General features: G+C 38.1%; 1 protein-coding gene across 2 annotated transcripts in view; it reads right to left on the minus strand.

Moving 5' to 3' along the window:
* Positions 1-19,984, minus strand: part of SOX30 (SRY-box transcription factor 30) — a 32,389-nt gene extending 12,405 nt beyond the window's left edge. Inside the window, exons 1-4 of one of the 2 annotated variants that reach the window (XM_059919583.1) lie at positions 18,935-19,984; positions 16,709-16,948; positions 15,314-15,493; positions 8,390-8,882 (exon numbers count right to left, since the gene is read on the minus strand). In XM_059919583.1, the coding sequence (XP_059775566.1) occupies positions 8,390-8,882; positions 15,314-15,493; positions 16,709-16,948; positions 18,935-19,943 (1,922 nt within the window). In that variant the 5' untranslated portion in view covers positions 19,944-19,984. The remainder of the gene's footprint in view (positions 1-8,389; positions 8,883-15,313; positions 15,494-16,708; positions 16,949-18,934) is intronic. The other variant, XM_059919584.1, reaches the window with a different exon arrangement.
* Between the last annotated feature and the right edge of the window lie 2,834 nt (positions 19,985-22,818).

Consider the following 22,818-nt stretch of genomic DNA (forward strand, 5'->3'; position numbering starts at 1 on the left):
CCCAGGCCCCCGGCGTTGGGAGCGTGGAGTCTTACCCACTGGACCACCAGGGAAGTCCCAAAATATAGAAATGTTGCTTGTATATAGCTCTACTCCTTCTTCCCCCTTTTTGTACTACTATTGTTATATAAATTATAGCTATATTTGTTATAAAACCAGCAATCTATTGGTATGATTATTAATTTATATAATTTTATGCCTATTAAATAAGCTGAGAAGAGAAAGGAGAGCAAGTATGTACTCTGAAGTTTGTTATATTAACTTTTTTATTCACTACTGCTGGTTCTCTTCATTTTTTCCTGTGGATTCAAGTTACCATCTGCCGTCATTTCCTTACTCTAAAACAACTTTGCCTCTACCTACTTCCTTATGCTTTTATTATCAAATACATTACATTTCTATATGTTATAGGTCCCCCAAAACAATTATTTGCATATTGTTTTATACAACTGCTTTTAAAACCAGTCAAAAGAAGATTTATACTGTCTTTTTTATACTATCTTTTATTTATTTTTTAATTAATTTTTATTGGAGTATAGTTGCTTTACAATGTTGTGTTAGTTTCTGCTGTACAGCAAAGTGGATTGGTTATACGTATACATATATCCACTCTTTTTTAGATTTCCTATACTATCTTTTATAATTGCATTTTTACCTTTACTGGGCTCTTTGGTATTTTGTTTGTTTGTATTCCAACTACCATTAGTGATCACTTGCTTTCAGCCTGAAGAACTCCCTTTAGTATTTTTCACAATTCAAGTGTGCTAGCAATCTCAGTTTTGGATTATCTGAGAATGTCTTTACTTTGGCTTCATTTTTGAAACATGGCTTCACTAAATGTAAGTTGACAGGTTTTTTTCAGTACTTTAAATTTGTATTCTGGCCTCCATTGTTTCTCATGGGATGTCAGGTGTTCATTTTATTGGGGTTTCCTTGTACATGATGAGTGTCTGCCTGTCTGTCTCTCTCACTTTGATTTTCTCTTTCGCTTTGGATTTCAGTATTTTACTATGATGTGTCTCGCTGTGGATCTCTTGGCTTTTAGACTACTCATAATTCATTACATTTCTTAAATGTGTAATATTTTTCATCAAATCTGGGAAGTTTTCAGCTATTAGGTCTTCAAATACTTTTTTCTGCTTCCTTTTCTCTCCTCTCTCCTTCTGATACTCCTTTTATAGATACACTGGTACACTTAATGATGACTGTGTTCTGAGGCTCTGTTCATTTTTCTTCATTCTTTTTCCTCTATATTCTTCAGATTGTATAATCACTACCAGTCTATTTTCAAGTTTTCTGATTCATTCTTGTGTCAGTTCAATTTTACTGTTGAGCCCCTCTAGTGAATTTTTCATTTTGGTTATTGTACTTTTCAACTCCAGAATTTCCATTTGGCTGTTTTTATAATTTCTATGTCTTTATGGATAGTATCTCTATGAAGAGACATCATCATCATAACTTCCTTTACTTCTTTAAAAATGGTTTCCTTTAATTGTTTGAATATATTTATAATGGCTTGGAAGCCTTTGTCAAATTTGAAATCTGGGCCCTACCACAGGTAGTTTCTTTTGCCTGTTTTTCTCCCCCATGTACAAATCGTGCTTTCCTGTTTTTTGCATAATTTTTGGTTGAAGTCTGGACATTTTAGGTAATATACTGTAGGAACTCTGGACAATGACTCTCTTTCACTTCTCCAGGGCTACTTTTTTTGTTTTTTTGCTTGTTTTTTGTTTACTGACATGACTAGACTATTTTATTTTTTATTTTTTAAAATATTTATTTATTTTGGCTATACCGGGTCTTGGTTGAGGCATGCAGACTTCTTAGTTGCAGCATGCAAACTCTTAGCTGTGGCATGCAAGCGGGATCTAGTTCCCAGACCAGGGATCGAACCCAGGCCCCGTGCATTGGGAGCGCAGGGTCTTACCCAATGGACCACCAGGGACAGACTATTTTAGTGAAGTCTATTCCCTTTGCAGTGTGAACCTTGAGTGTCACTCCTTAGAGGGCACAGATTTGGACATGAATACAGTCACTCTAGGATGATATCGGTTTTAGCAGGACTCTCTTTGACTATCTCTTTCCCTGATTTTTGTGTTAAGCTCTCTGACTCATTTGCTATCACATACAGCTGTTAAGATTCCACTAATTGCTGGCTGATTGTGCTAATGTTTTCAAAATGCCTTGGGGCAGAGATTGTTCCACAGCCTGATCCAATTAAATTCAGACCTGGTAAATTTTGAGGAGTTTTTGAGGTTTGTTCTGACTGCAGGAGGGTTCTTCTTAGCTGTTTCTTCCCCTAGTTCCCTTTGGTGTACTAGCTGGCATACAGTAGCTTCTTGGTCTCAATTAAGAGGAGTCTCTTTTTATTTGCTTATCACCAAAATCTCATTGTTTTCAAGAGTGTCCTTAGGCTTGAACTTCCCCACACTGTTTCAGATAAAGTCAAATTCCTTTTGGGGAAAGCTTCTGAGCTCTCTGTTCTTATGGCAAAATCTCTGGTCTTCTTGGCTTGCCTCTGTCAGCATAGAACATCTCTTCTACAAGTGACCTGGGTCAAGCGTGTTCAGGGTTGCAGTATTCTCTGCCTGTCATCCTTACAGATGAGTGGCTATCCTGTTAGTAGGGGCTGAGCGAAGAAAAGGAATCCCCAACCTCTTGGTCGCACTCGCCATCAACTTAGTTTCTTTAACTCAAGAGCTGGAGAGGATGAGAAATGCTACCATTCTCCGTAAGATATTGTATCCCTTGATTAGGAGCTGAGGGGAGTGACAGCTACCTTCTTGGCCATACCCACCCAGAGTTGACATTCCATCCAGATGAACTGAGGGTGGGAGTGAGGGATGGTATTTGTCATGGCTCAAGTGTCATAGACTCTTGCTGTTCTCACCAAGTTTTAGGATGTTTTCTTGAATAAATGTTTCTTCATTTGCTGTATCCCCTTAGGACACTGCCCAGAGAATTTAAGTGGTTAGTTTTTAAAAATAGTTTTCACCAGTTATGCTTGTTTGCTTGGGAGCAGCTTCACAGAGCTCTTCATGCTGCCACCCCAGAAATGAAACTCCCCTCTCACTTATCTTTTTAATCATACTATTTCTATTAATATCCTTGAGCTTTGTTTTGGATGCAGTTAATTACTTGAAAACAGTTTGATCATTTCAGATCTTAAGAATTTTTAGATAAAATTTTTTAGATAAAAATTGATTAAAAAATTATTAGTCTAGGCCTAGCTGAAACAAGACTCTCTAAGTATTTAATACCCCATCAAGGTTTTCCAATCTGTTTGGTAAGAACAGGAACTATTTCCAGCCTGGTGTGATTGCTGGGAACTGTTGTCTCTGATTTTCAGGTAGTTTTTCCACTAGCCTTGGGTAATTTTCCTCACAAGCATACACTGATCAGTATTCAGCTGAATACTCAAGATGGAACCTATGCAAAGATCCTGAGTTCTTGCACTGTGCAGCTTTCTTCTCTCCAGTACTCTATCCTGAGAATTCTAACTGACTTGGTTTCACTGGTCTCTCAGCTCCATCTCCTCAACTCAGGGAGTCAGCAAGGATCTGCTTGTGTTTCTCCTCGCTGTGCCACGGTTTCCAGGTCAGTAAGCTGGTTAGATTGCAAGGCTTACCTCATTTATTTTCTGTCTCTCAGGGATCTTCATATTCATTGCCTGGTAAACAGTATCTTGAAAACCACATCTTCATATATTTTGTCTGTTTTTTATCATTTCAGATGAGGGTAGATTCAGTTCCTTATACTGCATCTTGGCTGGTACAGAAGTCCTCTTTAAACATTTGAAATATTGATTTTTAGTCTCTCCCTGATTTTCAGTTATTTCAAATTCTTGGGGTGTTAATTCTCCTATTTGTAGCATCTACTGACTCTTGTTCTTAATGAATACTTTCCTTGTGTTCCATAATTTTCTAAAGCTCACCTTTAATAACAATTTTCTCCCTTTGCAAATTCCAAGTGGCTTGAATGGTGGAAGTGTTCCTCTAGAATAGTTGTCCCAGGTAAGTCATCCAAGAACTAATTTCTGTGTTAACTTTTCAGTTTTTTAAAATTATTTTTTAGTATTTATTCTATGGGGGTGCTGCATCGGGTCTTAGTTGTGGCACGCGGGATCTCTGTTGAGGCATGAGGGATCTTTCGTTGTGGCGCATGGGCATCTCTCTAGCTGTGGTGTGTGGGTTTTTTCTCTTTTCTAGTTGTAGTGCACAGGCTCCAGGGCACGTGGGCTCTGTAGCTGTGGCACGCAGGTTTCAGAGCACGTGGGCTCTGTACTTTGTGGCACATGGGCTCTCTAGTTGAGGCATGTGAGCTCAGTAGCTGTGGCATGTGGGCTTAGTTGCCCCACAGCATGTGGGATCTTAGTTCCCTAACCAGGGATCGAACCCATGTCCCCTGCATTGTAAGGTGGATTCTTTACCACAGGACCTCCAGGGAAATCTCTAATTTCTCAGTTTATCAAGTGGATAGGTTGATTTCAGATTCTCAATCAGTGTGCAGTATAATCTAGGGTTTTGATTTCTAACAGAAGACTTTTTTCCATATATAGCCCTGAATAAAAGCAACTTTCCTTTGTGCTTTCTCTGGGTCAATGATAAAAATCTTCTATTACTTTATCAAGGTTGAGAGGCCTTTCTAGGGTCTTAGCTTTTTTTTTTTTAAGTTATTTATTTATTTATTTATTTATTTTGGCTGCATTGGGTCTTCATTGCTGCGTGTGGGCTTTCTCTAGTTGTGGCGAGTGGGGGCTACTCTTCATTGCAGTGCATGGGCTTCTCATTGTGGTGGCTTCTCTTGTTACGGAGCACAGGCTCTAGGCACACAGGCTTCAGTAGTTGTGGTGTGTGGGCTCAGTAGTTGTGGCTCGTGGGCTCTAGAACATAGGCTCAGTAGTTACGGTGCACAGGTTTAGTTGCTCTGCAGCATGTGGGATCTTCCTGGACCAGGGATCAAACCCATGTCCCCTGCATTGGCAGGCGGATTCTTAACCACTGCACCACCAGGGAAGTTCTCTAAGGTCTTAGCTTTATGAAGAGGTTTTAGTTTCAGCTCCTCACCTTGAGCAGAGTCATGACCTCATATCCTCTCCTTATGTAGGCATTAAAGCCCAAGTTTATAAATGCTGAGACTATCTGAATCTGCAAACAACCCCCAGGACCACTGTACTAGTTTTCAGCTCGTTTGTCATTTTGACAAAGGGGGATTTATTTTCCTTTCTTGTGATTTCAGCTATGTATTAAATTGTTCATATTTAAATTCAACATTTATAGACAGTTACAGCAGAAGGTATTCCATATTAGCTAAATCTATCATGTTTTGGGACTATAAATTCTGTCCTCTATAAGGATTAGGCAAAATATTGTATATGTATGTAGATGTGCATTATTACAGAAAATAGGTCCAAAACGTCAATTAAATTCTTAAATAGGTCTATAAACCAAACCAAACCAAAGTGTTAAGGATAATTGCTTTTAACTTTTGATCTGTTTGTCTAAAATTTTACAGTTAAGATGCTATATAATCCCACAAATTTAGAATTCTTTGGACTTACCTTCCCTAGTAGATACATAGATATAGCTATGTCTGATTATATTTTTTATACATTTCAAGCTAATAAATTCCCATTTATCATTCATATCCTTTCTATATCCCTAACTGCAATACACTTTTTGAACACATTTATTTACTCAATGGCCAACAGAATGAAGATCCTAGATATCTCTTGTGCATATGAAAGTATAAGTACTACCAGAAGGAGGAGGAATAGAAGAAAAGGTGGGGGGTGAAAAGAATAACTAAGAAACTAATGTAGTACAGAAAGAGAGTATCTCAATAAGCACAGTATGAAGATGGTTAATATTTGAAGGCAGGAGGATGTTAGCCCTCACAGCTAGGGATCAGCACTTCTAAGTGTCCATCTGTTTCATAAAGTGACTCCTTGATTAAACTGCCTAACCGCCTTGATTTTTACTCTAGATACACAGGGCAAAATATCAAATATGCATATTTGGTATATATTTAATATATATATCAAAAGTCATTACAATTATGGTATTGAAATGGTTGAATAATTCCACACATAAATGGATTAGATTAGGGAAGAAATATTCTTTATAGAAGACTCTATTATTAGTTGTGAGAAAAGACAATAGAAAAATTGAAAGGAAATCAATTAATTTTGTTATTTAGCCAGGCTGGATTTTACTGAAATATACTATCTAAACAAGCATAAATTAGATAATCCATATCTTTGGGAAAATTATCATCACACACATACAGGCAGAAGTTAGGAGCAACTTAATGTTTATAGCTGACATACTTCTTTGACATTCTTACATGAAATAAAATTCAGTATAAAACTACCAACTCACTTCATTTGTTTCCTTTAATAGCATTATTATTAATTAGCAATAATGGTAGTAAAGACAAAGGTATAGTTTCTGTCTTCTAAGGACATACTTTTCAGAGTTTCTTTTCAAAATGTTCTTTAAACTATCAGATGATTTGTACATTAACAGCCAAATCCCATAAGTCTTGTCATGAGTAAGGAAGATAAATTTCCTATGATTTTATCTATTTATTATATAAAGAAACATTTCCTGCCCAAAAGTCTACTTGACTACATGATTTTTCCATTCAAAAATACAGTATGTATTTTCCATGTGATTCTCTGCTAGCAACTAACAGCTACCAATCAAGAGAAGCCATTATATTGAGAAGCCTTACTGATACAGTGAAAAAAACAAACATGGAATTCAAAATCGGACAGCAAATCAAAGTTTGACTACTGGCTCTGCCATTTACTAGTTGTGTGACCTTAACAAAGCCATTTAACAGCTGATCAGTTTCTTTATCTGAAAAAGGAAAGGAATTACTATGCCTAAAACAAAGGATTGTTGTGAGAATTATAGATAAAAATGCCAAGTTCTCAAAATGCTAAAAAGAAAAAACAATAACAACTAGAGTGAGATTGTGGTACACAACCTGTTCTAGATGCCTCTTTTTCTCCTTTAATGTCAGTAAATACTGTCTAAGTCTTTCCTGTATTACAAAATGAATTATGTAACAAAGATAAAATTTCCACAGTTTTAGTTTGTGGACCTCGAGGTTCTAACTAAGGCTGATCTTCTCAAACCTACTCATTTATTAAATTCCAGCTATGTCCTTAGCACTCTTCTTATAACTAAAAAAAAACACTGTAAAATTCTCTAAAATTCCTGTAACATCTCAGATCCTAGGAAATAGCAATGAGAAGAGATTATCAACTCCTGGCCTTAGGAGTCTCTTGAAGTTTGATTTCTTGAACTAAAAGACTTCTGAAAGCTATTAAAGAAGAGCCTATTGGGAAAAACAAAACAAACCACAAATAGTAAAATCTCCCTTTTTCCTGATCTGATCCCCTAGTTCCACTTTCTTCCAGTTCTAGGCTAAGGACTTGAAAGCAAGCAATCCCATTATGAATTGAAGCAACATAATATATACCTCATAAGTTCTTTGAGGCCTTGGTACCCAAGTGGGGAGTAGTTTTACTTTCTAAGTAAGTAACCATAAAAGATTGTGTTAAACATGTAACACTCCATTCTCAACAGAAACCATCTCTGTCTACACACTTAACAGCAACTGAAAAGTAGAGGTTAATGCCACTCTATTAGAATGCTTGCAAGGAAGTTAAATTCTATCACTCCAAAATGAAAAGTTACAAATTTGTTTTCCCTAGATACTTCCCTGTGAAAATAAATTCCTTTACTGGTTATTTACATAAGAAACGTTTTGGTTTGTTAAAAAGGGCACTGAGACGCTATATAACTTCAGACATATATCCCTGCTACTCAAAGTGTGGTCCACAATCAGCAGAATTGACATCACTTGGGAGCTTGCTAGACATGCAGAATATTAGGCTTACTATAACTCAGTATAGGAAACTACTGTACCCCAGACCTGCTGACTCAGAGTCTTCATTTTAACAAGATCACATGTGGTTTATATATATATATGAAAGTTTCAGAACCACACCTCTATACAATAAGGGGGTTTGACTAAATGATCTTAAGGTCACGTATAACTGATTATTTTTTCAAGAGGAAAATCAGATCTGACAACACTGGAGCCTGTACTCTCATGCGGCAACAGTAGGCTGGAACTGAGTAGCGCTGCCTCATAAGATGGGGCATGCACTCTCCTTGGCTTCCCCAGTCCTCATCTGGCCCCTCCATGTATTTATGTTAACTGCTTGGCCCCTATATAGCCACTAATCTAAATTATATAGATCCCAAGCAGTAATGAGGAAGTTCCTTTTTCAGTAAATAAGAGAGGCCTTCAGAGGTAAAAATTCATTAGCTATAAGTAGTTTTAGGTGAAAGGAAATAAATTGTTCATTTACCTTGATGGGAAGTAGTGAGGTCCAGGTAGGAAGTAAGGGTGATGAAAAGAGAATCGCGGTGGGGTCCCAAACAATGTGGCTGCATGGCCAAGGGGAGGGGGCTGGCAGACATGTGAGTGTGGAATAGGAGGAGCTTGGGGGATTGGAGCACTTCTGGGACAAGTGGAGAGGCTGGGATACTCCTTGGGAGGTTGGATGGTAGAAGCTGCAAATCTGGCGTGGGCAGTATTTGCACTAGTTGGAATCCTGCTGGTGCTCTCCAGAGAGACAGGAGTAGGTCTCTTCACAGAACAACTAGCTCCAGAATGCAGCTGATGAGTGTCCATTTGGGAGGGCCCAGCAAAGCACTGGGGTGGGAGTGGTGGACAGAGGGGCAAACTTGGAGCCTGGACAGCCACCTGGGCAGTACTGGAGATGCTCGGCTGGAAAAGTGTGATGGGGCTTGGGCACTGGACTGCAGGTGGGGGCAGCTGGATGGCAGGTAGAGCTTCACCTTCAGAAATAAAAATAGCATGGGTCAGGCATGAACTGAGTCACTCCATATTTTTCTTTTTTCAGCAGAACTTAATAAACTGTACAACCAGAAGCCTTCACTAACCACCTTACCTAAGAACATCACCACTCTATTTTAGCATCTTGAACAAACTGAAGCCATCTTGTTCATTTATTTTACATTCTTGTCTCTCTTTCCCACCTAGATTCTAAGTGCCATAAGAGGAGAGACCTTTTCTGTTTTGTTCACTACTGTATCCCCAGGGCTCAAAATTCTGCCTGGCACAGAATAGGCCCTTAAAAAATATTTTTTGGATGAATAAATAAATGAATAAAATGATTGAGTGATTGAGTGAAAGACAAATACACACAAATGCTGGTACATATATATAAATGTTTCTAAAAGAAATAATATGAAACTACTAATAGCGGTTACTTTTAAAAGGTGGTCATCTGGAAGAGGGGACAGGGCCGTGGGATGCCAGACTTTCATTTTATGTCTATTGGTACTATTTGAATTTTCTATTTTCTAAATATATCAATTTTATTTTACATATTAATAGAGGTTTCATCATAGTGGTATGGGTCATTTTTCTTTTATTTTGTATACGTCTCTATATTAAACTAAATTATAAATGACATTTAATTTTTTAATTGGAAAAAACTAAAGAAACACTAAAATTATTTTGCTTTATTGCATTCAATGTGAATATATAAGGAAATTCCCAAGTGAGACTAAGACTTGCCACAGGTCAGCAATTTGTGACAGATAAGAAAGGAATATTATCGCAGCAGGGCATGATGGATATAGGAGAATTTTTAGAGGCAAGTGAAATAATCATGTATTTGATCTTTTTGATCCTGAAGAAGAGAGGACTGCTGACCAAGTTGCTGAGTTATCCAAATGACACACTTAGCCTAAATTTAATTCTTTCACAGAAATACAGAGAGAAGCCAAAGCAATAGATTCATGATCTAGTTTATTTCAATGCAGTTAGGTCTCTGTTAATATAGAAGATGCAGTCCAAGAACAGACCCTGTGGTTAGAAATGTTTCTGTCAGAGGCCAAAAGGATTGTGAATCTTCTCTCAGCCTTGGCCAGGTAATACCTTCCTCTCCTTCCTTCTCTCCAGATAAGTCAAATAACTACCCCTCCTCCCCCTTAAACCTGGAGGTAGGGAATTAAGGGGTATATCTGTTTCAAGTTGGCCTCTGACCCAGTGAAGTAGAGGCAACACAGGAGCAGGGTGTAGATGAAGCTATACTGATTCTCAGTTAATGGGGTTACATGGACTAGCCCTCCAATCTGTGAGACACAGGCCTTAGGACTTTCCTGAACATAATTTCCCTCTTCAGGTTCCCTCAGAACCTATAAATCTATCACATATCATAAAATAGTGTAAATTTGCAGGTCTGCCACCCTTATCACAATCACAAAACTGGGAGCTCAAGAGCAGGCACAGTTTAATTCATGTTTGTATCCCCATTACCTGGCACAGAACCTGGTTAATAATAGTTAAGAAAGGTATGACTAGATGAAAGAAAAAAACAAACAAATAAGCCTATAGCTGACAGAATCTCTACCGTTCATCTGGTATAAGAAAAATCTTCTCTATGCAACTATGAAGCCAGGCTGACCTGTAAAATCTCTGTTTTATTCACTGAATTATCACTGCACTCAAGACATCTGCTCCTAAAATCTACCTCTGACGCAGATTTCTTTTCCCTGTACAGTACAAGAGGCTCTTAGTCCTCAGAAAAGAAGTATGGTCATTTTAGGCAAAGGAAGCACAAATTATAGGAGCCGTAGAGAACAATGATATTATTTCAGTTATTGAAGAAGGAAGGGACTCATCTTTTAGCTGATACAAATGTTCTTTTCTACCAAAGATATTTTTATAAAATAAGGGGTACCAGTGAGGCATGAGGTGATAAAATCATGCGTTCATTTAAGTAAACAAATATTACTAACATGTGTCAAGCACCATTTTGGCCTGAGGTAAAAAATCAGATAAATCAGATGCATAGAGAATTATATGGTAGTATAATGAAGATGTCCTAAATGTCAAAATTCATGTTGCTAAACAAGAGGTTAAAGTCTGCAACACCTAGTCATCACTGATAAACTGTCAGTGAATAGGGAAGACTTGTGGAAAGGGCAGAGATCTAATGTATCACACTGTAGATAAAGTATGGAAAAGACCAGCCAGTCATCTGGTTTCTCTCCTTGTAGCATACAGCTAGGTTACATTTCTCAGCCTCCCTTGCAGTTAGGAGTGGTCCTGTGGCTCAGGCTAACCAATGGAATGTAAGAAGAAGTGATATGCACCATTTCTGAAACTGGCCCATAAAAAACTCTCATGCATGATCCCCCATTCTCTTTTCCCTTCTGCAGGTCATGCACACTTGGATGCTACATATCAAAGATGGAAGAGCCATAGGGTAGAAGAAAACTGTGTCCATGAATCCCTTGGAAGAAAGCCAGAAATACTTATTTTGGACTTTACATGGGTAAAAAAATAAACCATGATTCTGTTTAAACCGTTATGTTTAGATGAGTGTTGAGGCAGCTAGCATTATCTAATTGTTACATGAGGTACAGAGCAGAATTTTAGATCTATAGTACAATATGATAAGAACAAAAGAAAAAATTTAAAGTTATTAATAACTTTCAACAATTCTGGCAAATCTCTCCCACCCACTCCTAAAGAGGAAGACTCTACTGCCTGTGTTGAACGGATGAAGGACGCAACCAGGCTTTTGTTGTGTGACTGGGATGAACAGGAAGGAGTAGAGAATGGCATAAACTGAGGACAGACCAAATTTCTCTACAAGAAAAAGTTGTATAGAGGTAGAAAGAAGAACAGGTGGATGAGCATATGGCTGAGGAGAGAGAAACAGAGGCAGAGAGAGGAGGAGAGGACAGAGAGAAATAGAGTAAGAGGCAGAGACATAGAGACAGAGATGGGAAATGGAGACTTGGGAAGAACAGTTAGACAACTGCTAAGAAAGATGGGACTTTGGGGACACAAATGGTAATGAGGAACCTAAGAAGACTTACTATAGTTTGAACCATAAGATTCCACCTTCCTTGCCTCATAAGAAAACCTACAATAATGAGCTACATCACTTTTCAAGGAATTTTCAAGCCATATCTTTGTTTCTTATGGATATAGAACTTTGCTAGAATTGATCTTAAGTCAGGGACAAGACAGTATCAGAATATTGGAGGGTTTTTTTTGTTCTATTTCTGTTAAATAAGAATAGATGGGTAAGCCAAAATCACATCACGTTTACTACCAAAAAATTAAAATAGTAGTTAACATTTTTAAAGTAAAAATTTAGAGAAAATATATGAATTCAGAAGAGTGAAAGATGTCAACTGAGTTTAGATGTAATAAGGAAAACCCATTTCAGGTGTGAGAAATAAAGTGTAGAAAATGAAATAATCTCACCAGAAAATTCCTAAATATATAAAACTGACATTTAAAAGCCAGGCTAAAATAAATATAGCTTCTACCAAACTTCCAGAATCCTTTAAAATAAATAAATTTGATCACTTAATATAAAATGAAAATGCTGGCATAACTGGCGTCAAAGACATATGATAAAAGAAAGTATCTAAAAAGTATTCTGGACTATCAGGCTGTAAGTACTTTCAGAAACTAGAAACAGGAGACAAGCTTGAGATGTGGGAGACAAAAACGTGAGAGACAAAATTATTAGATTTTTTGAACTACAGATACTGGCTAGGAAAAAAAGGCTGATAGGGATAACTAAAATAAAAAGTTCATAGAAAAATGAAGGTTATTTTATATGACAATGTTAAAAACCCAGAAGGAAAAAATGTGTCTCAAATATCAGAAAGTTGTTATGGCTAACTGACCAAATCAAAGAGAACCCATAAAAGGGAAAGATATCTTTTTAAAATGAAGAGCTTGTCCAAATGTGTAAAAGAGAAGCCAAAGTGTATGAGTCAGATGCAAGTAAAAATTAAGAGGTCCAAAGGAAAATTGAAGGAGTCACATCTGAGGGATCTTAAAGTCAATATTAAGTGACTTTTTAAAATACTTTTACAGAAAGAAGAGACTCAGTGGAATCAATGGAATAGTCATTATGGTATAAAAGGCAACCGAAAGAACAGAGAGACCCAAAACTCCCTTCCTACAAAAGAACACCTTAAGAAGATATCTGAACCCTAATTCATGTTCATAGCAGGGGCAAGTTCACAGAATGTTCTAATCCAAATTGACAAAATGAATATCACAAGATCTTAGGTGGCATTCACTGAAGAACTTTAGAGAAACTCAAAGTTAGAACTGAGAAAATATTAGATGAAGTAAACACAAATGGTCTCTCTGCCAAAAATGCTATGCCAGAGCATTTTTGGAAAGTCAACATAACTCCAAGTTACTGGAAGTAGTGAACTTGTTATTGGAAGTAGTGAACTTGAGAACTATAGTTTGGTGAGTCTATTTTCTACACTTGAAAAGCTGATGAAATCTATACAATATATTAGTGTATAAAGGTTGCTAGGAAAAAAGAGAGCAAATTTTTTCTGATAAGAGATAAATTATACCTCACTAACTTGATATCTTTCTTCCATGGGAATAAACAAAACAAGTTTGAAAAACACAATTACCATGACTTTATGTTTAGAATATAACATAAAATTAGTTGAAAGAAACAAAAAAAGGGATGGTGTAAAAATTTGTATCTGTAGATAATAAGCTATTAAAAGTAGATTCTCTTAGGGATTTGTGCTATAATTTGTTCTTATTTAACAGTTTTATAAATGATTTAGAATATAAAATATATAGTGAAATTTCCAAATTTGCAACTGATAACAACTCCTCCAAGTAATATAATGCCAAGCTGATGAGTACAAACTAAAAGAACATATTTCAAAAGTTGTATGATTGGGCAGCAGAGTAGCCAATAAATCTCATCATAACTATTATATAACTATTATATATATATATCATAATTATTACACACATAATTTTATATATCTGGGAAAATAATTCCCAAATTTTATACTTAAAAGATAATGATTTTTTCAATCTTTTGAGATCCAAGAATTAAATCTTTACTGATACTACATATTACTAGAAATAAGAGAAATTTAAAAAGAAAAAAGCAAACAAAAGATCATTATCCTTAGATTTGATTACTTTGTATATGGCTCTGAAATGCTTCCTATAATTCTGCTTGTCATACTTAAATAAAACATCATGGATGCAAGAGCTCTACCACTTTCTATCTCCCCAAATCTTTGCTCAGAATTGCATAATATATTGTATAAAACTGTCAGCTGCCTCAAGTAAGAACACTGATAAATATATTTCTGGGGAGAGAAAACATACAGCATTTAACTGTGGATAGAATGACATGGAAGAGGGGTCTTAGAAAAAGGGGTAAAGAGAAGAAACAGATGATAAAAGTACAAATCATAAATAACAGATAAAATAAGGTAAGTTAAAAAAAAGCACAATCAAGCCTAGATTGAAATACAGGATTAAAAGAGATACTACCAAATAGCAAAGGGTGAAAGTGCCTGACTGTTCTGGGAGAGAACAGGGTGATAGGATCAGCTTTCTTTGCCTTGAGCCTAGATATGCTGAATGTGGCTTTGTTGGTATCCATTGCTATAATGATACACAGGAAAAAAACTGAAAATGCCTAAGATCCTAATAAGTTAATTTTCAAGATATCTAAACCTCCCAGCACATAGATATAAGTAGGTAGAAACCGGAAAGAACAGTAGTTTCAGGACAAGTGATAGCAAGTAGTGAACGTACAAAGCTCTGCCTAAGAGATGACTAAAATAGGCTCTGGAAGAACAAACTAATGATGGATAGACCTATAACAAGTTCTTAAGATACTAGATTCTCAATTTTGGGTTCTTAAAAGCAAAAGACAGGAATGTTGTGAAGAACTGATAATAGAGGAGAAATTTAGGGAAAGACAATGTAATGAACGAAATATCTGGTAGAAGATAGATTACTTCCATTGCTTTTCTAGGGCAGCAAAAAAAATGGTCTTAAGAGATCAGTCATCATTACTATATTCCAGGACAGGATGCCTCATACCCCATCAGCAAGGCATTCTTTTATGCTAATAGTAAAAACACATTCCTATTTCCTATTGAATTACCTCAGTCATTTCCTGCATTATCTGCATAATCTATGGACTCATCCCGATTTGCTTAAAAGGTCTGACATAGAATATTTGCTACTCTAGCAAACCAAGGGCTTTGATGTCTACTGAAATCTTTCTTTCTCTGATTTAATGTTTTCACTCTATTTTTTATTTTTTTCTTAACATTGTTGTTCTAAACTTTTAAGCTAACAGAAACAAAATTTCAAGTTAAGAGGTAAAATTATCACACAGCCATTAAAAAATCTGTAATCTACAATAAAACCAACTCACCAACGGAATGAGTGATGGTGTTCTGTAGGCTGGGAATTACCACAGAGTAGGTAGGTGAGCAACAAGGATAAATTGTTGTTGGATTTGTAGAGATGATATTCTGTGTGGTACCAGAAAGTACATTGGAAACGCTTAGAGGGAAGCGTTTTCGCTTCCCTGGACGAGGCTGATAAACCCAACCTAGAGAAGAAGATAAACTATTTTTAATTTGAACATATAGATCCTATTTAGCCTTTAAATAGTTCTTTTCACATTAAAAGTCCAAAACACTTCTAAGTCTTAATTGTCTAAATTACCTTTTCCAGCTCTATGATACTATTTCTGTGCATTTTAGCATATATATCCATATGGCTCCTAACTAGTGGCCAATGTTGTAACCCATAATTCAAAGAGAAAGGGCAAATGTCTTTTATCCAAAGACACATAATGAATTTATAGTAAAATCAACATTAAAGGCACTGAGTTTGAATCCCAAAGCTTTTCCTCTACCCATAAAACAATGTCCCAGTAAAATACTATTTGTCTCCTCCTGTTTTCTTACTTTCTATAAGACACAATTATCTATATCTTACGATGAAGTGGTTACTAATGACCAGCCACTATTTTTATGCCTTCTTCGGGAAGAGTCACTCTCTTAGACTTGGCAGTCTCCAAGTCCACAAACCACCCAATTTCCTTCCAAACTCAGAAAAGTGGAGTTAGGGCAGTTGTAGCCACTGTATAACCAAGAGAATCACTGGTTCCCTGTAACTGCTGCTCTGACGATTCCCCCCTAGAACCTTTCTGCTACTACTTTAGAAAAATAGTTATTCTTTTCCCACCATGCACAATATGTTGGCCATACATTGTGCTTTTACCAAGCTTAATATCAATGTCCTCACTGCTGGGGAGAGAATCAGAATTTATTTCAAACTACATCATGATGAGGATAAATTTATCAATCAGAAGGCAGCACTATATTCTGATAACCATATAATATTAAAATGGAGCATGGTGTTAATGCCTGCAGCGTGCCCTGCATATTTTCTCTGTTGCTCTAATTTGAACTTCATTTTCTAGCATATTTGAAAAATTATAGCCTAGAACTCTGGAGCTTTACCTTCATTACGTTTATATTTATATATTTAATCAAAACGACAGTAAAACTGTTTGTCCCCAGGTTTGCTTTAGTTGGCAAATATGAGACCAGATATCCCTCTACTTTGTTCTGTTTAAGGAAACTTATGCCCAGTATCAATTAAATCATTACTGTAATATTAGCCAGTATTTTCTCTATTGTACATACCAGATCAGAAAAAAATTACATTCTTGTCTTTCAGTCTCAACCTAACCTATTCTTTACCTAAATAAATTTAAAGAAATTAGAAAGAGGCTTTGTTCATTTCATTTGATTACCAGGAAATTCCTCTCTGTGCTTTTCTTTAATCTTTTGTGCTTCATCATAATAGGGTTTCTTTTGTTCTTCACTAAGTTTGTTCCACTCTAACCCGAGCTGGACACTGATTTCTGCATTGTTGGCTGCTGGGTTAGCTTTGGCTAGTGCTGGCCGGTGGATCCTTGCCCAAACCATAAATGCATTCATGGGTCGCTTCACATGACCATTTCTGTCCTTACTGAAGGGAGTATCTGGTATTCCTACACGACAAAAATTAAGAGACTAAATTAATGTGCCACACACACACACAATTTTAAAGTGAAGTGCACTTCCACCTTTATTTACTTATTAAATATCTGGAGAAAATATACACTTCAATATAGCCAAGGAACTGCCAGCATTCCAGAATTCCTCATAACCCCTGAACTCAGCATTCTAAACTGTGGCTTAGAAAGACTCTTCTCTTCCTCAAAAAGAATAATATTGTTGAAGATATTGTGGAAGTAATAATGTTGAAGACACAGTAAACTGCTGGCTTACTACTTCTTTGAGCTATATTAATACCTCTAACAGTAATTAACATTTAATTTATTTCCCATTAAAATGTTCTATTACTGGGGGACAGGAATTATGACTTATTAATGACTATAATCCTAGCACTAGGTGGGTGTACCCTAAATGTTTAAAGGAACTCATTTACATGCCACTGGAGTGCCCATTCAAGCAAAAATACTTATATTATTAATATACTGTATTATTTATATTTCGTTATGAAGGTGAAGCACCTGCCAAGGTGGGTCACTAACACTAGTTCCACATCCCAGGAGAAAAAATAAGAGGAAAATAAGAAAGGTGACTTATTTAAAGTCACAGAGACAGCTGAAATTACAATAAAGGAAGTTGCTTAAATTCACATCTCTTACATAATTCATCAAAAACCACTGCCTATAAATTTCATATATTGTTTCTCTTTATTTTAGGGTTACTTGATATATAAAATTTTAAAATGCACAAAGGATGAAATAAGTATTATAAAGGTTCCCCTTTCTCTCCTTCAGAAAATGAAAACAAAGTTTAAAAATTACTGACGATAAAAAGCAAGAGGATGGGGTACAGATGAACTTATTTGCAAAGCAGAAATAGAGACACAGATGTAGAGAGAACAAACATTATGGGTACCACGGGGGGAAGGGGAGGGTGGGATGAACTGGGAGATTGGGATTGACATATACACACTACTATGTGTAAAATAGATAACTAATGAGAACCTACTGTATAGCACAGGGAACTCTACTCAATGCTCTGTGGTGACCTAAATAGGAAGGAAATCCAAAAAAGAGGGGATATATGTATACGTATAGCTGATTCACTTTGTTGTACAGCAGAAACTAACACAACATTGTAAAGCAACTATACTCCAATAAAAGTTTAGAAAAAAAAAAAAGCAAGAGGGTGGGGTGGGGAGGAAGAATTAGTAAAGAAAATAAGAAAACAATAAAGATAAAAGTCAATGAAGATATGAACTGAAGATTAATATGACTTTTCATTTACATTTACTGCCATAGTATTGTCTGAATTAAATCTTAAAATAAGATTTTTCTAGCTATATATTTGGAAATAACGGATAGAAATAAAATATCTACTTGTAATTGTTACTACTGTAACTGTGGTCATTTCTTTGAAAACAACTTATTCTACAGTGTTTTCATTTTCTGTATTTCTATAAGTTCTTAGCTTTTAGAATACATTACAATTAATTATGTACTGTTTTCTCCTAGAAAATGTTTACTCTTCATTTTTAAAGAAGATAAATCACCTCTAAATCCAGTATAAACTTTCCTGTTTATTTTTTCATTAAACACTATTTTTTCTTCTGTTTGATACATGTAAAAATACTGAGCTACTATAATACAATATTTTAAAATGTTGATTATCTGTAGCATATAAACTGAGGGCTTTGTGTTATCTAGCAAGAATATTTCTATTTTTGTGTATAAACATTAGTCACATCTAAATCTCATCCTTCACTGGGCCTTAAAAAAAATAATTATTTTTAATGTTTGGGAATCTTGAACGTGTTAGCGTATTTTACTGGTATACGTACAAGTCAGAAGCGATACCTTTGCAGAATTTGCCCTGAACCCATTTTTTTATTTTTCTAGTTTATGCTTCTCAACAGCTGACATGTCAGCTACGGGGCAACAGACGAAGTTGAAAACCAGATTGATTCCCCTGCCGTCTAATACCTGCATCTGAGGGAAGTACGGTGAGCGGGACATCTTTGGTTTCAATTTTTACAGAAGGCTCCAGTAAGGACTGCATTTTAATAGGCACTGGTGTCAAGGGGACCTTGGTCAATCGTATCAGCTCTGAAGGTGGAGGTCCCTGAAACTGGATCAGGGCCCCAGGGGGCACGGTGTGAAGAGTCAAAGGGATCCTGAGGTCTTGCTGGTGCGGCCCAAAGGCACTGGACGGCTGGGTCAGGGTGACATCCTTGCTGCCATGGATCAGGCCACTGGACGCAGGCTCTGTGCCGACCCTGTAGTCCTCGCGGAGTCTCTCAGGCTCCTCCGTTTTGATGACTCCTTCTCTGATGGCCGGCAGGCTTTTGCCTTCACCGCCTTTCGCCGTGTAGCTCATGACCTCCTCCTCCTCCAACTTGCCCTTCTCGTCCCCTCGGGGGCTGTCGAGGGCCGGCCCGGGGCCTCCCGCCTTCGCCGCCCTGGAGGCCTTAGGGCCCGCCTTGACGGCCCTCCGAGGTCCCACTGACGGATCCAAGCTGGGGTCCGGCTCCTGCTTCTCTGCCTTAACATGCAGCTGCCAGGGCTGCACCGGGTGCAACTGAGGCCTGCAGGGGACGCCCTCGGATGAGGGCGGCGGCGGCGGAAGCAGTAGTAGCTCCGGCCTCAGCTGCAGCAGCCGCGCCTGCGCGGGAGAGGCGGCTGCCTCTTCCTCCCGGGCCTGAGACAGTGGTGGCCCAGGCGGCAGCAGTAACACCTGCTCCGGGTTCACCTGCAGCACCCGCCGTGCCGCGGGCTGTACGCCCGACGCCGTAGCCTCCCCGCACGACGAGGCTACGGTCACAATGGCGGCCGCGCACGGGGTGGGCGGCGACGCAGAGGGCTCCGCGGCCGCTGCCCGAAGGGAGGCGCCCTCGACAGGCAGCGGGGGCGGAGCGGGGCGCAGCGGGCGCCGCGGGGTCGCCCGCGTCAGTTGGCGCGGCTGAGGCGGCGGCTCCGGCCTGGCTCTCTCCATGGGGGGAGGGGGACGCCCCGGCCGGGTCCCGGCCCGGATTGTGAGCTCAGCCGTTTGTTGGCGACCTTCTCCCCTCCCCCTTTCAGTTAAGACCCTTCCAAGGCCTTTGCTACCCAGAACCCTACGCGGTTCAAAAAGCAGCCCTTGGTCTTCGCCTCGCCCAACCACAAGCGTCTTGGTACGCCCCCCCCCCCCGGCCCGCCAATCACAGGCACGTTCTCCGGCTCCTCCCGCCCTCCACGCACCCCTCGTGCCGAGCCCTCGAATCACCCGCTACGGCCGGGGCCGCGGCACGTGCTGCTCATTTTCCCCCTGTGACTCTCCCTCTCGTCCGGAGTTCTCTTCCGGCCGTTGTCCTTAGTTACCCCTCCCCCACCCGGAGCGCCCGACAATGGCGTTGCCCAGGAAACAGCGGTTCCACGCCACTGACCTCCAGGCGATAAAGCCATGTGAGTTCTTCACAAGAGCTGGAGATCCCTGCCTTGTACGCGCGGTTTGCAATTCCAGAATACCCCGTGTGCCCTGACCCTCACCGGGGTCTTTGGATTTGTGCCAAGGGAAAAGAAGGCAAATTTTGCAACTTCTCAATAACCCCCTTAGCTGATCTTGATGGGAAGAGTGTTCGACTTGGCCATTACTGTGCTAGTTAAACTTTTCATTTATCACCACTCCTGTGGGTCGTGCTTGCAAAATACATCCCAAATTCATCCACCTCTTTTCGGTTTCTCCCGCCATTACTCTGTTCTGCTCTTACATCATCTTTCAGCTGGATACTGCTATAGCTCTTTAAATAGTCTCCCTGCTTTTCGCTTTTGTCCCACTACGCTCCAGCTGCCAAGAATCTTTGAAAAATACAAATCTAGTCCTCCCACACCCTCTCTCCAAAAAAAATCTTCTCAGGCCACGCAGTAAAGGTTTAATAGTCTTGGCAAGGTCCGTAAGGCCCCAAATGGCTTGGGCTGTAGTTCTCCTACTTACCACTCTAGCCCCAGCTTTAGCTACACTGCCTCTCATCATTCTTTCTCCTACTTCAAAGATGTTTGAATATGCCTTCACTTGTATTTCTCCCTTGTGTCTCCTTAACACCTCCTGCTCCTATTCTGAATTGCAGCTCAACTAGTACTTCCTCAAAGACGTGTTCTCTGACTCTGAAAATCAGGTCAAATCTCCTTTATGGACTCGTACCTCTATCACCTCTTTTAAAGTTCTTACCACAATTCGTAATTACATATTTTTTTATGGTATTATTCTGCTGTCTCCTCCACTTTACCATATACGCCTTGAGGGCTGACTGTTTTGTAAATCTCCAATGCCAACCATAGAGCCTGGCGTATAGTAGACATTCAATAAATACCTGTTGAATGAATAAAGACTGTCGTAGTCTAATAATAAAATAGTAATAATCACTACCTATATTAAGGGCTTACTTTTATGCTAGGCATTGCTTCAAGTCCTTCGCGTGCTTATGCCTCTCCTTTTACTAGTACTGTATTGTGTTTATTTCCATTAAATATCACCAAGAGAAAGAAATCTTGTATTAACATTTGTTACATTTCTAAGTGATGTCCTGATTAAAAGCTATAGATTTATCTTGAAGCAGATAATTTTTTGCCACCAGAACAAGTTAGCTCTCAAAGAAGACCTGACCCAACTCTCTTTCTAATGCCCTGTTGTCAAATGTGGCAAATAGGAGTTCTTACAACTGGCAGGTAGTCAAGGGCAGTAGTTCTCAAATTTTTATCTCAGGAACCCTTTATAGCCACAAAACTGATTGAAGATTCCAAAGAGCTTTTATTTATGTGGTTTTATCTATCAATATTTGCCATATTATAAATAAAAACTGAGGACTAGTCATACTTATCAATTCATTTTAATTCATTCATTAATAGTTATCAATTCATTTTAAGTATCTATAATAAACCCATTACATATTAACATAACACATTATCATGATAAAACTATGTTTTCCGCGAAATGAGAAGAGTGGAATTGTGAATCTACTGTCTGACTTAGTTAAAAAAAAAAAAAAAGTTGGATTCTCACGGCTGCTTCTGCATTCAGTTTGTTGTAATTCATGCCATATAGGCTCTAGAAAGCTTCACTGTACACTCATGAGAGTATGAAGTAAAAAAGGCAAATATTGTCTTAGAATTATTATGAAAGTAGTGTTAACCTAGCAGACACTCTGAAAGAGTCAGTCCCTGAACCATACTTTGAGAACCACTGACAAAATAAAGGCTAGTGAAAGAGGCAGAGGAATAAATCATGTTAGTGTTGATTTTGTGCAAGAGTAATACATATTCCAATCTGAATTAGTAATTCAAAGCATGTGATGTGTCAGTTCTCTGTGGTAGCAGTGCAAATATTATACGGGGAGTATATTTTAAGCAGATAGCAATCTTTTTTAAAAAACAAAAAACTGTTTTACTGAGGTTTGATTTATATATAATGTTTACAATTAAATGTACAATTTGATGTGTTTTAATAAATATTTAAAGTTGTGTAACCATCACTACAATCCAGTTTCAGAACATTTTCATAAACTCAAAAAAGTTGGGGTAACTCAAAAAGTTCTCTTGTTCCCATTTGCAGTCAATATATGCTCCCACCTTCAACCCCAAACAACCGCTTATATGCTTTCTGTCTCTATAATTTTGCCTTTTCTAGAAATTTCATATAAATAGAATCAAATAATGTGTAGGCTTATATGTCTGGCTTCTTTAACTTAGCATAATGTTTTTGAGGTTCATCAAGTTTAATGTATCAGTAGTTCTTTATTTTATTACAGCATAGTATTCCATAGTATGGAAATACCTAATTATTCAGGGATATTTTATTGTAAGATGTCTCCCACTCATTTTGTTTATCCATTGAC

The sequence above is a fragment of the Balaenoptera ricei genome, chromosome 3, assembly GCF_028023285.1.
Source record: "Balaenoptera ricei isolate mBalRic1 chromosome 3, mBalRic1.hap2, whole genome shotgun sequence".
Taxonomy (NCBI): Eukaryota; Metazoa; Chordata; class Mammalia; order Artiodactyla; family Balaenopteridae; genus Balaenoptera; species Balaenoptera ricei.